General features: G+C 39.7%; 3 protein-coding genes across 4 annotated transcripts; all 3 read right to left on the reverse strand.

Moving 5' to 3' along the window:
* Positions 1-302: 302 nt before the first annotated feature.
* On the reverse strand, positions 303-2,344 carry LOC133909976 (replication factor A protein 1-like). The gene is made up of 3 exons (XM_062352501.1): positions 2,048-2,344; positions 1,839-1,941; positions 303-1,721 (listed from the first exon to the last, which is right to left on the reverse strand). The coding sequence occupies exons 1-3, from the start codon at positions 2,334-2,336 to the stop codon at positions 1,505-1,507; spliced, it is 609 nt and encodes a 202-aa protein (XP_062208485.1). The 5' UTR covers positions 2,337-2,344; the 3' UTR covers positions 303-1,504.
* A 1,412-nt stretch (positions 2,345-3,756) lies between these two features.
* Positions 3,757-12,384, reverse strand: LOC133909977 (uncharacterized). 2 transcript variants are annotated; one of them, XR_009908474.1, is made up of 5 exons: positions 12,209-12,366; positions 11,598-11,727; positions 10,959-11,062; positions 10,292-10,395; positions 3,757-3,887 (listed from the first exon to the last, which is right to left on the reverse strand). XR_009908474.1 is itself a non-coding variant. In XM_062352502.1 (4 exons), coding segments are annotated over exons 1-4 (309 nt in total). In that variant the 5' UTR covers positions 12,211-12,384; the 3' UTR covers positions 9,775-10,040. The 2 variants fall into 2 exon arrangements, 1 of the variants encoding a protein (XP_062208486.1); XM_062352502.1 differs by lacking the exons at positions 3,757-3,887; positions 10,959-11,062 and adding an exon at positions 9,775-10,113 and having other exon boundaries at positions 12,209-12,384.
* Positions 12,385-13,958: 1,574 nt separating this feature from the next.
* LOC133904818 (uncharacterized) lies at positions 13,959-14,552 on the reverse strand. The gene has a single exon (XM_062346396.1). It carries the CDS (start codon positions 14,550-14,552, stop codon positions 13,959-13,961), a length of 594 nt encoding a protein of 197 aa, XP_062202380.1.
* Positions 14,553-15,151: the final 599 nt, after the last annotated feature.

The raw sequence follows: 15,151 nt of genomic DNA on the forward strand, positions 1-15,151 counted from the left end.
GGTGCCCTTCGTCGCTGAAGGTTTTACTGGAGTCCTCGTCGGCGACCCCACGAAGGTGCTGCTGGTAGGGTATGGTAACACACAGTGTATAGCCTCTTCTAGGTTCGCAAAAGATTGAAGTGAGACCAAGTGAGGGGATATTTATTAGCTGAGATCCAAATCTAGTCATTGCCCAACCACCCACGTTTCCTGTGAACACCGGATGATCCGGTGTACACCTTCTCACACATACCACCACGAATGTTCACCTGGAAAATAAGACAAAGGTTTAGGCAAGTGAATGGTAACTGTATCCGCTTTAATTTATTTTGGAGTAATGTTATATGTAGAAAGTAATGTAAGTGTAAAAATAAAGATGGTAACTAAAGCTAATTTGAGAAGAGGGATATAAAATTATAGCCTTTTTTTTTACATTGCTTATGTCATTCGACGATGGGTATTTCTGCTAAAATGTTGGGTGTACTATTATCTTAAGCAGGGAATAGGAAATATGCTTTTTTTTTCTTGCCCTCGGCCCCCTCCTCTTACAATACCAATGCGAAAGGAAAAGTATGTCTTGGATAGAATAGTTAAAGTAAAAGGGATCATGAAAAATCAGAGCAGTGAAATTGAGCAATGATATATGGGGAAAAATGCTTGTGTTAAGAACAAATGCAAATCTGGAGAAGGCTGCTATTAAAGGATATATGGAGAAGTATGCTTAAGCACAACTGAGTAAGATTCAGATAGAAAAAGAGGGTAATACGTATGTAAAATTTTGTCTTGAGTCAAATAAGAGTTAATAAACTTGAAAATAATCTGAAGTAAATTGTACGTTTATAACGCTTGATAAACATACCAATAAAGATAACAAAGAGTGTACAGTGTTGGGTAAGCTCATATATCTGATCATGCTGAAACTGAGAAGCTCTTTGATTTGATAAATACCGAAGGTAAAGCGAGAACAGGAAGCTAATATTACCTGTATGTATTTTTTTTTTACGCTTCACATTTTCCAATTGGTATATCTGTTAAAAATCCAAGTGCACTATTGTGCTAAATAGTAAGTACCAGAGATCCTTATTTTCTGTCGTTTTTTATCTTTTTTTCTCGTGCACCAGGAGTTTACAACGGAAGATATGTTTGAGGCATAGTAATTAAAGTAAAAGGGATGGTGGAAAATCAGATCACTGAAAGTAACCAATAATATGTGGAAAATAACAAGTATTCTAGAAAGAAATGCAAACATATACAAAACTGTTATTAGAGAAGCAGCAATTCTACGAGAAATATGTTTACACATACAACTGAATAATATTCAGATACAAAAAAGACACGAATATACATCGAAAGTATGATCTCCAAGTGGGCGAATGTGGTTATTATATGATATATCAAGTTGCGTGCTGTGAATATTGCAATAAAAACATCACTATCATGCAACATGTTGATGAAATAGTGATTTTTTAAGATTCAGAGTTAAAGACGAAACCATGTTGTTATATTTGTGGGAGGACATTGCTGGTCATACAGGGAGTGATTTTTCACAGCTAAGAAGCAGAGTTATTGTAAGAATTAATAAAGCTGAAAGTAACTCGAATCGAATCGTACCTTTGTAAGATTTCATAAGCATACCAACAAAGATGACAATCACTGGATGGTCTTGGCTGAGCTGGCATATCTGATCGGAATCAAACTCAGAAGCTCTTTGGCCCCATAAATTTAATTTCATTTCATAGTTGCTGTAAACAGATGGGAAAATAATTTTTATAAACACATGTATTTGAGGTATGGGTATATCAGATTTTAAGAGGGAAAAACTGAGGAAAAGCAAATAAAGATAAGATCGTGTAATGCACCTTGAATCTTTCAATGTAATAGTTCTTCGGAGTGTAGGCCTTTGCTGATTTTGAAGCTGAATGGTGGCTAGCTCAGAAATTTCTGTGATCATTCCAATTACATCTGTCAAATAGCAGGCATTAAGTAAGTATATAGTGCTATAACTGCATATGATGACACATATTAAGGTTAAGATACGTAGGGGCTTAAGCTAATTAGAGGGACAAACCGATGAAACGCTTGGTTTCACCAACAAGCATAGGTAGATCAGCAAAGTTTGTCAGGCTGTAGGTATAGAGTGGGAAATCGGATGGAGCATCATAGTTTTCCTCGATTAAGGTATGGTAGGTGATGTCAATCATAAACTCTGATTCGACAGGTCTATAAGTGGTCTTAGATTTTAAAACTCTAAACCTCCTGAATGTATATATTTTTCCTTCTGCAAGTAATGACTTTTTAGTCTCAATATTGTCAGCTGCAATTTCAACATACATTGCAGTGCCCTGCAGTATGGACATATAAAGAGGAGCAAAGAGAATTTAGATTACAAACAGTATAGGATTGAGTAATTGTGGTTCAAAGTATGTTATGTGAAACTTTTAGTACCTCAGCATCAACAAGCACGAGATCGACATGACGTATTTGACCATCATCTATTCCTCCACGATAGTCCCACATCCTTGATACCCTTGTGCAAATGCTCCAATGTCTGGCTTGTGGGTTTATATCTTTAAGCATGAACGTTGACATGGTCTGTTGCAGACAAAATAATGAAAGCAGATGTATACAAATAATGTAAGAAACATAGTGCATATCCAACATGATTAAACCACTGGTTGTGCAATGCAAGGACAGACAGTTATTTAACAAAGGGGAATTAGTGATAAATAGAACATCATGAATAATCACGATAAAGCATTACATGTTTACAGGCAAAGGTATACATATTTTTATGTAAACTACGTAGAGAATCTATGATAAGGATGCAAAAATTTCAGTGTACACTATGTTTTTGGTTTTTGAACCACATGTACTATCTTCATTTTCAATCAAGACAGTAAGACCTCTCTTGGATGTAACTCGTGACACAGCAACATAAAGTTGGGCATGGGTGAAAACAGGAGTCTTTAAGTAAACACCAACATTGTCAAGAGTTTGCCCTTGGCTTTTATTTATAGTCATAGCATAGCATATTTTAACAGGAAATTGACGTCGTTGAACACTAAATGGCATCTTGTTTTTTTTTGAAGATAAAACTATCCTGGGTATGTAAACAGTTTGGCCAACATTTTTGCCAGTTATAATAATAGCCTCGATGACAAGCTCAGCGAGGTTTTTAACAATAAGCCGTGTTCCATTGCATAATCCTTCAGTTTGGCTAAGATTACGTAATAACATGATAGGAACACCCTTTTTTAACACAAGTTCATGTTCTGGGAAGTTGTTAAATTTAAGTGAATTAAGGAACTCGATAGGGTAGAGTAGGTCTGGGTCCCCAACTATATCTGTTGATTTGGAAATTGTGTCAGAACTTAAGTATTGTTTTTCTTGACCTGGAACAAGGGACAAAATATATGAGTTTACCTCATCAGCAACCTCATTTGTAGGTGTTAATATAGCGCGTCTACACAAATATGATGCATTGGAAAATTACGCTCTAAAATCTGGGTAAACAGAAGCAATAATAGAAGCAATTTTGTCACCATCTGTATGAAGCAAAAAATTAGAAGGTATCTCTATCCATGTTGGCTCAGACTCATTATCATGTTTTTCAGTAGGTATTTTTCCTTCCCCAATATCAAGTACCCATTTGCTAAACTCAGCAATTTCATATTGCACAATGATATCAAGATCGGGTGAAGACAACCTCATATTAGTTGTTAATTTGACAACCTCATATTAGTTGTTAATTTTAAGACAGTGCCATGATACCACAATGAAGAATTAGTAATTGAAGCATTCACTATTTGAGATCTAGTACCACCTTCTATAACAGGAAGAATTTGTCTTAAATCACCACCAAGTACAATCACTTTGCCACCAAAGACAAGATGCTCTGCTTTGGGATCCTGTCCACCTATAATATCACGCAAAGTTCTGTCTAGAGTTTCAAAATATTTCCTATGGGTCATTAGAGCTTCATCACAGATAACTAATGAGGTTTTATGGATTAGCTCAGCTAGCATCGTTCCTCTTTTTATGTCACAAACAATATCATCATCAATATTAAGCGGTATTTTAAACCGGGAATGAGCAGTTCTTCCACCAGGTAAGAGCAAAGCTGCGACACCGAAAGACGCTACAGTGAGGACAATTCTTCCCTTTGCTCTTAAAAATGATATAATCGCATTCCAAAGAAATGTTTTTCCAGTACCACCAAAACCCGAAACAAAGAAGAATCCAAGAATTTCATTAGAGGCACAATTAACTATTTGTTGAAAAGCTTCCATTTGTTCTGGATTTAAGCGACTACACAAGGATGCTGATTCCATTTCTAACTCAGATAAGTTGTAAGACATCTCATCATCTATAAGTCTATTCGCGAAATACTGTGAAGTTTTTTCGCTCTTGGTAGGCAAATTATAGTCTTTTATATTGGCTTCATGCTTATTAAGTAAAATAGATATCTCATCAAGAATCATGTCTTTTAGTTCAAGCAAAGGGAGGCTAAAATTTGGGTTTCTCAAAGTTTCTTTGAGTCGACGCTGAATATCTCTCCTAAGTAAAACCAAATTTTTTCAAAGAGTGAAAATTCATCTTTGACATCACAAAATAACAACATAGTAACAAAAAGTTGTCTAAGCTGAGGTGATGAACCCCACGTAATTGCTTCATTAAAAGCATTAAGCTACTCAGTATCATCTCCTAAAAGACCACGAGCTGCACATGTTTCTTTGAACGTATTATAGACTATTCCTTGATAAGTCCTAATGTCTTTGTAGCTTTTTGCACCTTTCACAATCATCAGTAACATTCTTAAAAAGTATCGTTCTCCAGCACTGGGGTGCACAAAATATAGCCGTCCTATTTTAAAACCATGGCGTCTTTCGTTCCACACCCTATCTATTTCATCCCATGTAAATAAGGTAGGATATTCACAATAAGTTAAACTATTTCCTTGTTGGTATCTTTGGTTAGCTAAAAACCACTCTGTTAACATAGTTCGTTTCACACGATCATTCACTACAACTGCAGATAGATTATCGGTATCTCTATAAGTTACCCAATTTTCGTCAGGTAAGTGAACAGGCAATCGTTCTACAGCCGGAACATGTACATGTATTTCATAATCAAATAAACGCCAACGCGCATCTTGCTCACAAATATATCAACAATTTAAGTATTCCTTTACTTCATCAACAGCTCTAGTTGTAGCATCCACAGGTGTATCTTGACCCCTTTGTATCCGCTCAAGATAAACTTTTGCACAATCAGGGCCCTTTGTAACATATTTGAACAAATATTTTAAAATATGCGTCCTGTTACAATACTCAACATTAATGTGAGCTTGGAACTTTTTAAGGAGGGTCATGTTATAAGGGACTACCCATCGGTTATCTAAATCGGCATTTCCTTTCTTAATGTACCTCCCATTATCAGAACGTTTGTATATAGCAAAGCCCTCGTCATCGATTCTAGTTTTATTAGTGAAAGTGCATCTAGGCCCCCTAAGTGGGTTTTGGCTTATTGATGACAAAACGATTAAAGAACTAACATGCTTTTCGAGTGTTGAACAGGTTTAAGCATTAGTTGTGAAGATAAATGATGTTTGACGCTCACCGAAACAAATGAAGAATCAACGAAGGGTACTAGATAGGGTTTACATTCCTTTTATTTTTGAAATTGAGTCTAGGATAGACACCTTTTTTAGAAGGATGGATTTGATTACTTGGTTAGTGTCTCAATGCTCAAGAGATCCTTTAGAACCACCCAGTTGAGAGACACATTCACTCACGGACACAAAATTCTTTCTTAAAATCTTCACTGAGTCCGGAGTCTCCGGTGTTCACCGGATACTCCGGTACTCAGTGTTCGGTCGGAGTCTCCGAGGTAGCCTCCGGCAGAGAGTCTCGGTTACGGTTTATTCTTTTTGAAAAAAAAAAGGCCAGAGTCTCCGGTGTTCACCAGATACTCTGGTAAAATGTTCAGTGTTCAGCCGGAGTCTCCGAGGTAGACTCCGGCAGAGACTTTCGGTTAGCATTTAATATTTTTGATAAAAGAAAAGAAACATCGAAGTCACCAGTATTCACCGGATACTTCGGTACCTGGAGATGCCGGAGGGTCCAGCTAGTCTCCGGACTTAATCTTTTTGGAAAGACTATCAGGACCGGAGACTCCGGTAATTCAACAGAACTGTAACGGCTAGTTCTGACACGTTTGGTGACCGTTCTGACGCTGTTTTTGGATTTAGGACCGGAGACTTCGGTGTACACCGGATACTCCGGTAAGCTCTGACAAAAACAGTAACGGCTAGTCTGTGAGAGAGTGCTATAAATGCCCCCTCTCTCCATAGCATTTAGAGCTTGCTGTGGCTGGTAAACTTGAGACCTCTTGAGCACTTTAAGAGCATTCAAAGCCCCTCCAACCATCGTTAGAGCAAAGTTTGCAAAAATTTGAGAGTTTGTGTTTGGAGAGGGTTCAAGCCACTTGAGCATTGAGTTCTTCATCGAGCATCTACTGCAATCATCTCTCTTGAAGCTTTGGGCTTCTAGAAGGAAAGGAGTCGCCCGAAGAGCACCCAAAACTTGTGGTGTGCCTCGGGAAGTTTGTAAACATCTTCATATTGAGTAAGAATTTCTAGCTTGATCTTGGTGGTCGCTAGAAGAGGATAGGGTTGGAAAAGATCCAGCTCTTTGTGAGCTTCTCAACGGAGACGTAGGCACTTCTTTGTGAGGTGGCCGAACTCCAGGATAAATTCACGTGTTCTTATTTGCGCAATTTACTTTATCGTGTGAATTTGGTAACTTGTCGTTTAAATTGCTTTAGTGACAATCTTGTTAGTATTAAGTGTTATTCTAGCTTTGTGATATCTAGTAGACCTAGTGTAATCCTTAGACTCTAGCTGTTATCTTTAGTTCACATTTATTCTGAAAATCCCTTTTAGGCCGGAGACTCCGGACTAGACCGGATACTCCGGACCATATCGGAGTATCCGGCCTTCACCGGAATATCCGGCAGTTTTAATCCGCTGTTTTTAGTTTTAATTTTCAGAAAAGCCTATTCACCCCCCCCTCTAGGCACTTTCAATTAGAAAATGGTTTCGGGTAGCCTTTAGAGCAAATGGCATTCTTCATACAGGGACAACTTGGGTTTTGTGCACCACAAGGACCATGTATCATATGCTCTGCAACGAGAGCATAGCCGAGGGGATCAACTTCTGGATCTGGGATCTCAGCACTGATGAAAGAATCTATGTATTCAGCCGCAGGAATTGCTGCTATGTGACGGAACCATAAGAGCATATGTGCATGTGGCAAGCCACGTTTTTGGAATTCAACAGTGTGAAGCACTGCTGAACGGGAACAAATCCAACAAAAGGTAAGACATGGGAAACAGAAGCAAACCAAATAAGAATGGTAAAACGAAGCAAAATAAATGGGTGGGAACTAAAGACAGAAGTGTAGCAAGTGAACAGGCAACACACCTGCATTAATAGGGCCAAAGGGTATATCACTTTTGATATCTCCAAGCATCTCTTGTAATTTCATGTGATATACCCTAACAACAATATCGGCCTTATCAGTGTGTTTTTGACCACGTTCAAATCTAAGGGCTTCAGCAATTTCAGGCCATTTTGGGTTACATGTGAATGTCAAAAATATATCTGTAACACCATAGACTCTAGTTATTGCAACTGCATCATGGAAGTTTTGAATCATGTAGCGTCTACCTTCGGTATGGCTTGCAGGAAGATACGTGCGTTTACCTACAGCATTGCCATCTATAGAACCATTTGTTACAGCATCAACGATTCCTTGGAATTGTTCTACTCTAAGCTTGTCCTGATTGTCAATAATCCATTGTAATCTATTCTCATCAATACAAGCTCGGGCGTCAACCTTAGCCTGCGAAGATAATCTACCACAGCATAGATAGGGATTTGGTTGGTTTCTTCTATGGTGAAAGCAATAACGGTAGTAATCTTGCATTGTCATTTTATTTTGAGCATTTGACCTTGTCAAATCAGCACCGACATACGGAACACCTACTTGGAAACCACGTTCACCATATGGGAATAATAGTGGATATTGCAAGGCCATGAGAGTAGGATGAAGTACTGATATTTGGCGAAGACCACCATCGAGACAATCAACTATTATGTCACGTTTAAAAGTATCAAGCGAGAAATCTGCAACCACTAATAAAGCAAGTTCATCACATGTTGGGAGGTTATATTGCACGGGGTCACCATCACGGGCACCAATGATTCTGATGGCCAAATTTTCGTCAGGATACTCTTTTAATCGATCTCTTGCCATTCTAAATTTTTTCACTAAAGGATTATATTGATCCAACATCTGTAACAAACCTTTGATGATCTCTTTATCTAACTCACCATCTAGTGTTTCAGCTGGATCTAACGCATGGATCCTATTTGTCACTTCATTTTCAGTATCATAGATATAAAGCTCAATGAACCGTGGCGCCTCACCATCTGTTGGAAGCAAAGATCCAATACGATGATGGATTTGTCCATTAATACGGAATACGTATGGACCTCGACCTCTATTTATAGCATTGTCTATTCTAGCACCCATTGAGCTAAAAGCAAATAAACAATTATATTGTCGGATTTATTTCAGAAATTTCTTGCATCGAGGTTCGTCATCGTATTTTAAGAGGTCTCGTAGAAAGGGTGGACGTTCTCTAAACGGTGGAATTTGAACTTTCCCACCTTTACAACATAGGTTATAAACTGGTCCCTGTCCCCTGGCAGTAGACGATCCTCGTACAGATTCTATATACTAGAATAAAGCATGGCAATGATCACATTGAAAATCTGGAGATCCAAAATATGACCTCCCGCGATAAGTTTCTGTGTATTGAAAGCAACACACAGGCAAACATAATAAGAAATAGTGCCATATGTCGACATTTAGAAACGCCAAGGGCAATCCTATGTATGTGCCTATACCTTTTAAATAATCTATATACTCCTGTGTGAAGCGCGCATATAGGGTAGTCACAACACAACCATCACTTGGTCCTATCGAGAAAACAAGGCAACTCATCGCATTAAGAACTCCTAATAGATAATCAAACCAACCTTAACGTTATGAAATCTATACAAAAACTACCTTGCAATTTCAATCGCCGATGATTATCTAACCTTCGACGCTTATGACGGTTGTCTGTTGCCACATCAGGAGGCAAAGATGGATACGTAACGAGTCCTATTTATACCCGATCCCAACAACACAAAGACAGGGGGGAGCGGGGAGAGACATAAATAAGAATTTATGCACCAAAAAAGATAATACAAAACATAAGTAAGGAAATACGAGGCAGCGCACATACTTGGGTTGCTACGTGAAACTCGAGGCATTGCTGAAACGACTATTAACTTGAATGGCAAAAAAAAACAAACAGACAACAATAAAGCAAGTGCACAAATAAACAACATATTGTAAAATAGTTAAAGTAATCTAGAAGTGAACAAGCTGCACCAATAATGATGCACAACATATAAAAGCACAGAGCAGCTAAACATAGGTATAGCACTTACTACAACAAAGCCTAACGAAGGAAAGAACAATGACAGGAAACGAAAGAATTATCTTATTAATAGACATGTGAACAAACAAGAAAAAGATTACATGATAAATAATGCTTATAAACTGCTATGAACAAGCATAAAAAGAAGGCATACGTTTAGAACCATGGACGACCGGAAAGGATATTGGCAAGGGGAAATTGGCAAGGTTCACTCATACTCTCAGGAAACATATCCTGAAAACAGACAAATCGATCAACAACACCGGCCCAACTCACAGCACCAGCCGCAAGTTGGATAGCCGAGTGTGCCACTCTCCTATAGTACAACAAAGCCTGATAGCTGTAATCAAGTACCAAAAACCCATAAAGACCTTGCAGGTAACTTATAGCCTGGAATGCTGCCTGCTCATAAGGAGCCATATAAGTTATATGAGGACAATTCCAAAAAAACACACGACGACCAGTAACATCTGTGTGCAAAGGCGGCAATTCTATCTCTACTCCAGCTAGAACAGATCCATCATCAGCGACCTCACACAAATAATAAGCAGATACCGATTGGCACCGACTGACCACAGCCTGTAATAAAGAAACATAGGACACACCCACGACAAACATCCTAGAATAGAAAACAAAAAGTAAAAAAAAAACCCCAAACAATCAGCAACGATGTATCACACAAATTGAATACAAGAAATAACAATATACAAAAAAATGTAATCAATAAATAAATAACAGTACTTATATAAAGCGTTACCTTAAATACGAAAAGATAGCCTGAACACGTAAGATATAAAGATCAGCAACGAGCCAAGAAGCTGCAGACAGATGATACCAATGACAAAGGTGAAACTCGCACACCTGTAAAACACATCAGTCTAAAAATAAGTAACCATCTATATACCAAACATAAAAGGACACTTACAAATAGGGAAAATGTAGACGTCTAAATGAAACAATCACCAATTCATAGATGACAACAACACGACATGAATTCCGCTCCAGCAAACAAGGAACAAAACATAGTGCAGTAACAAAAAACAAAAAAAAAAGAAAAAGAAAAAGAAAACACTTTCATAAAGGATCATAACAATCAATCTAATGTGATTTCGCTCATACGCAAGAAATGAACAAAGAGGTACATATCCTATAGAGCCTAATATACTACTATCTTATAATTCTAGTAGGCATATAAACACCATAAACTATCAAATAACAATTCTATTTGAAAACCATCACCAACCAAGCAACAACCAATCCTTGATATACATCTCTGACATTCATCTAACAGCCCTCTTCCAATAAAATAAGTAACTACAGACATGTAGGATGTACGATGTATCACACAAATTGAATACAAGAAATAATAATATACAAAAAAATGTAATCAATAAATAAATAGCAGTACTTATATAAAGCGTTACCTTAAATACGAAAAGATAGCCTGAACACGTAAGATATAAAGATCAGCAATGAGCTAAGAAGCTGGAGACAGATGATACCAATGATAAAGGTGAAACTCGCACACCTGCAAAACACATCAGTCTAAAAATAAATAACCATCTATATACCAAACATAAAAGGACACTTACAAATAAGGGAAAATGTAGACGTCTAAATGAAACAACCACCAATTCATAGATGGCAACAACATGACATGAATTCCGCTCCAGCAAACAAAGGACAGGACATAGTGCAGTAACAAAAAACAAACAAAAAAAGAAAAAGAAAAAGAAAAAGAAAACACTTTCATAAAGGATCATAACAATCAATCTAGTGTGATTTCGCTCATACGCAAGAAATGAACAAAGAGGTACATATCCTATAGAGCCTAATATACTATTATCTTATAATTCTAGTAGGCATATAAACACCATAAACTATCAAATAATAATTCTATTTGAAAACCATCAGCAACCAAGCAACAACCAATCCTTGATATACATCTCTGACATTCATCTAACAGCCCTCTTCCAATAAAATAAGTAACTACAGACATGTAGAATGTACTAATATAAAAATAGAATGAATAAATGAGTAATCATATTTATGGAAAACCTCACCTTCAATAAAGGCACATAACCTGATGAACCCAGACACCCCACCTTCAACAATGAGCAAGAAAACCAGTAAACCAAACTTCCATACAGTCTATAGGCAAATGAACCGATCACGAAGCAGAACGTCGCAGCCCTCCAGCACATAAGAACAAAATAATAATAAGTAACCGTAGCTATAACAAGGATTTTTAAAAATAATATCAAATTAAAAAATCATGTACATGAATAAACAAAGTGACCACCAACTCAAAAGTAATGATACCGAAATAATGAGGTTCACTGGAAGAACCAAACTCCAAGGCACAATACATTAACCGTGATCATAAAAAGTATATAAGAATTACACTAAGAAAGATGAACAACGCATCCTAGGTAGCTTTACTCATGTGTAAAGAATCAACAAAGGCAGACATATTCTATAAAGCTTACCATGCTACAAGCTCATAGTACCAACAGTAACACAAGTAATACAAGCTATCTAACAATAAGTATATCTGTAAACAAGCAGCACATTTCTTTCACGTATGCAACGAACAGCACCATCCTTTACCAAACACTAAAAGCTTAAACATTGAGCATAAATAACTGCAATGAGGTGAGAGAATGAATATTACATTTGCAACACAATATGTCCATAGCCAGAGCCAAACGAGCGCTACACTATAAACCTACAACACCTAAAAAAAGAAGAGGCAAAACACATAAAAAAAATGTCACAGCGAAGAAAGGAACCTCTGTTTTCTTTGGGTTTTTTTTTTGAAAAAAAGGTAGGGACAACCACCCGCAGAGATAACCTAAGAACCGAAATCGAAGGAAGCAAAAAATGAAAGCGACCTGGACAGAACTTTGCAAACACTACACAACACCAAAACCGGAAACATCGGGCCCCTCGGACCAACGGGGAAAAAGAACCCGGAAAGAACGAACAAAATTAACACGCAGGCGAAAAGCGCAAAAAGAAAAAGACAGCTACAGATACCAAATCGCTATCCGCATGAACACAAAGACCAGACAAAAAGCGCAAAAACAAAGAGACACCTCCACATACCAAATCCCCATCCGCACGAACGCAAAGACCAGGCACACCATAAGAAGAACCACACCATTCAAGCAATAATCAAATACCGAAAGAAGTATCTCCACCACAAAAACACCTGTATCCCGAAATCTGAACCCCCAAAAAACAGGAAAACCACCCACACCAAATCAGAGCAAGCAGACCTAAGCAGCCCCCAAGGAAGCAACCGGGGAGGGAGGGGAGGGCACGGTGAGGGGAGAACAGGCAAAACAAAACGATGGGGACACCAGATCTGACCAACCGAAGAGGGAGCGGAGCGAGAAGGACAGGCAAAATAAACAATGCAAACACTGGATCTCACCGAAGCAAGCAAGAACACAACGCTGCGCTGAGCTCACGACAAAAATGAGGAAACCAAAGAGCAAAGCAGTGAAGACCGACGCCAGAGCCTCCAATGCTCGATGAGCATTTACCCTTCCCTACGGACAGCGCAACCACCACAAACATTGGCTAACCAATGAAGAGCAGGCACGTGTACCGCACTAAAGGCGCTCGCCAAAATCAGCACGCGCGGGGCGTAGCGCTGGACAGGTGCGAGAAGCAGCGCAAACGCTCAACCGAGCCAAACAACCGGAGCCGCTAATTAACGATCCAACGATTAAAAAAAAAGAATGACATGGCCAGGCTGAGAACACGCCTATTCGACCAGGAATAAAGTATTAGATCCATCTCTTTGATTCTGAATGAGTATTTACGACGGTGATGGTACTCTTCCAGTTCTTTCTCCTTGCTGGATAATGATATATGCCGATCGCTGAGTAGTATCTTGCATTAACTCTCTTGAAGTTGGTGATCACTGATTGTCTGTGTCTTTTTTTTAGGTAACTGATTGTCAGTTATTGCCGTGCTGATTGTTATTTGTCTTCGCTCGTTCAGTGTTTGTTGGTAAGTACAGTGTGGCAATGCAAACATCTTCTGATTCTGTGATTTTATCAACTGGGTGAGTAACACTGGGTGAGTAACCTCACTATCAGATATTTTTTTGGGAGGAAATCAGATTCCTAATTTATTTTCGCATGTTTAGATTTTTAAGAAGCGATCTGGGAAAAAAACTACGTAACAGTCTCATGGCCAGCGTGTTGTATAAAGTCACCAATAATTCAATACGGTACATATCATGATCACTCTTGTTGTAGTGAGAATGGCATTGCTTAATTCGATGTTGTTTACCATCTCATTTTTTGTAACTCTCCAGTGAATCGATCATATGCTGTAGTGATAAAGTCACTCTCTTTTTTTTTCATACAAACAGACATCTCGGATTGTAATTAGGTTCCTTGCCATGTTCAGAAAACCTCCGGGTGGAACCTCCCGGACATGGAGCCCCCCTTCGGCTGCGCCTGCCTGATGTGCGCGGACAGGGCGTAGTTGTCATACTCGAGCCTCCTCACCCGCTCCTGGCACGCCGCGACCTGGCGCTGGAGCTCCCGGTTCTCCTCCTCCTGCGCCTTGTGCAGCCGGTGCTGCAAGAGGACCGCCTTCTTCAGGACGCCGCTCTGCCAGACGGCGACGTCACGCTCTGCGGCGACCGAGCGCTCCAAGGACTCCAGCAGCCTAGCGGCGCGGGCCCTGGCGTCGTGCACGTCATCTGCGCTAGTAATCTGTTGGATGAGTTCCTCGACCCATTTGGTGCGGTTGTCGCCACAGCCGCCTGATGGAACCGGAAGGTTGGTCTCTGCTGCCGAGGCGACAGCGGCGGTGGTCTGTGCAGGAGCAGGGGCGCCGGCGAGCTGGACGCCATTGCCGTCAGGAGAAGGGCCTTCGCCGTCCGGCTTGGGATCATCCAACCGCAGGTTGTTCAGGCGCTCTATCGCCGCGTCCAGATAACACTCGCATTGCTCCAGAGTGCGCGCCTTCTCTTCCGCGGAGATGGCCGCCATGGCGGCGCCTTGGTCAGCCTTAACCGCGCTCGGACGCAGCGCGCAGCAGTAGCAGGCGGGCGCTCGTGTCGTGAGAGAGGCTCGCTCGACTTATGATGGGAAGCCACAGGTGCCTGACGTGAGAGATCAGGGCTTTTTATTGCCTCCGGAGAGGAGCTTTTCTCTATTTCCAAATCGGAGTCGAAGTAGCGCTTCCGATCCGGTTTCGGCTATCCTGTCGTCTGTCCAGTCGAGGTCGGACTACCACGTGGCCGCGTCTGAATTTCCTGTGGCCCCCCACTCCGACTCAAGCAAGTCACGGTGGCTGACTGGTGGTGGCGTGGTGCCCTCTCCTCGATAACTATATTCCCGCGTGAGGTGTGATTTTTTTTTTAATAATTTAGCTCTTTTGTAAAATATTTTTTACATTTAGACCCTCGGAAAACCTATTCGTAAAATTAGACCCTTTTCTCGGCGTTTTCCACGTGGGGGGAGTTTCAATATCTCGAAAAAAAATCTAAAATTAGACAATATATATGAGCGTATTTACCAAAATAGACAATATATAGACGTATTTACTAATTTAGCATTCGTATTCGACACCGCGTACTGAAAAAGTT

Source organism: Phragmites australis, chromosome 2 (assembly GCF_958298935.1).
Source record: "Phragmites australis chromosome 2, lpPhrAust1.1, whole genome shotgun sequence".
NCBI classification, from domain to species: domain Eukaryota; kingdom Viridiplantae; phylum Streptophyta; class Magnoliopsida; order Poales; family Poaceae; genus Phragmites; species Phragmites australis.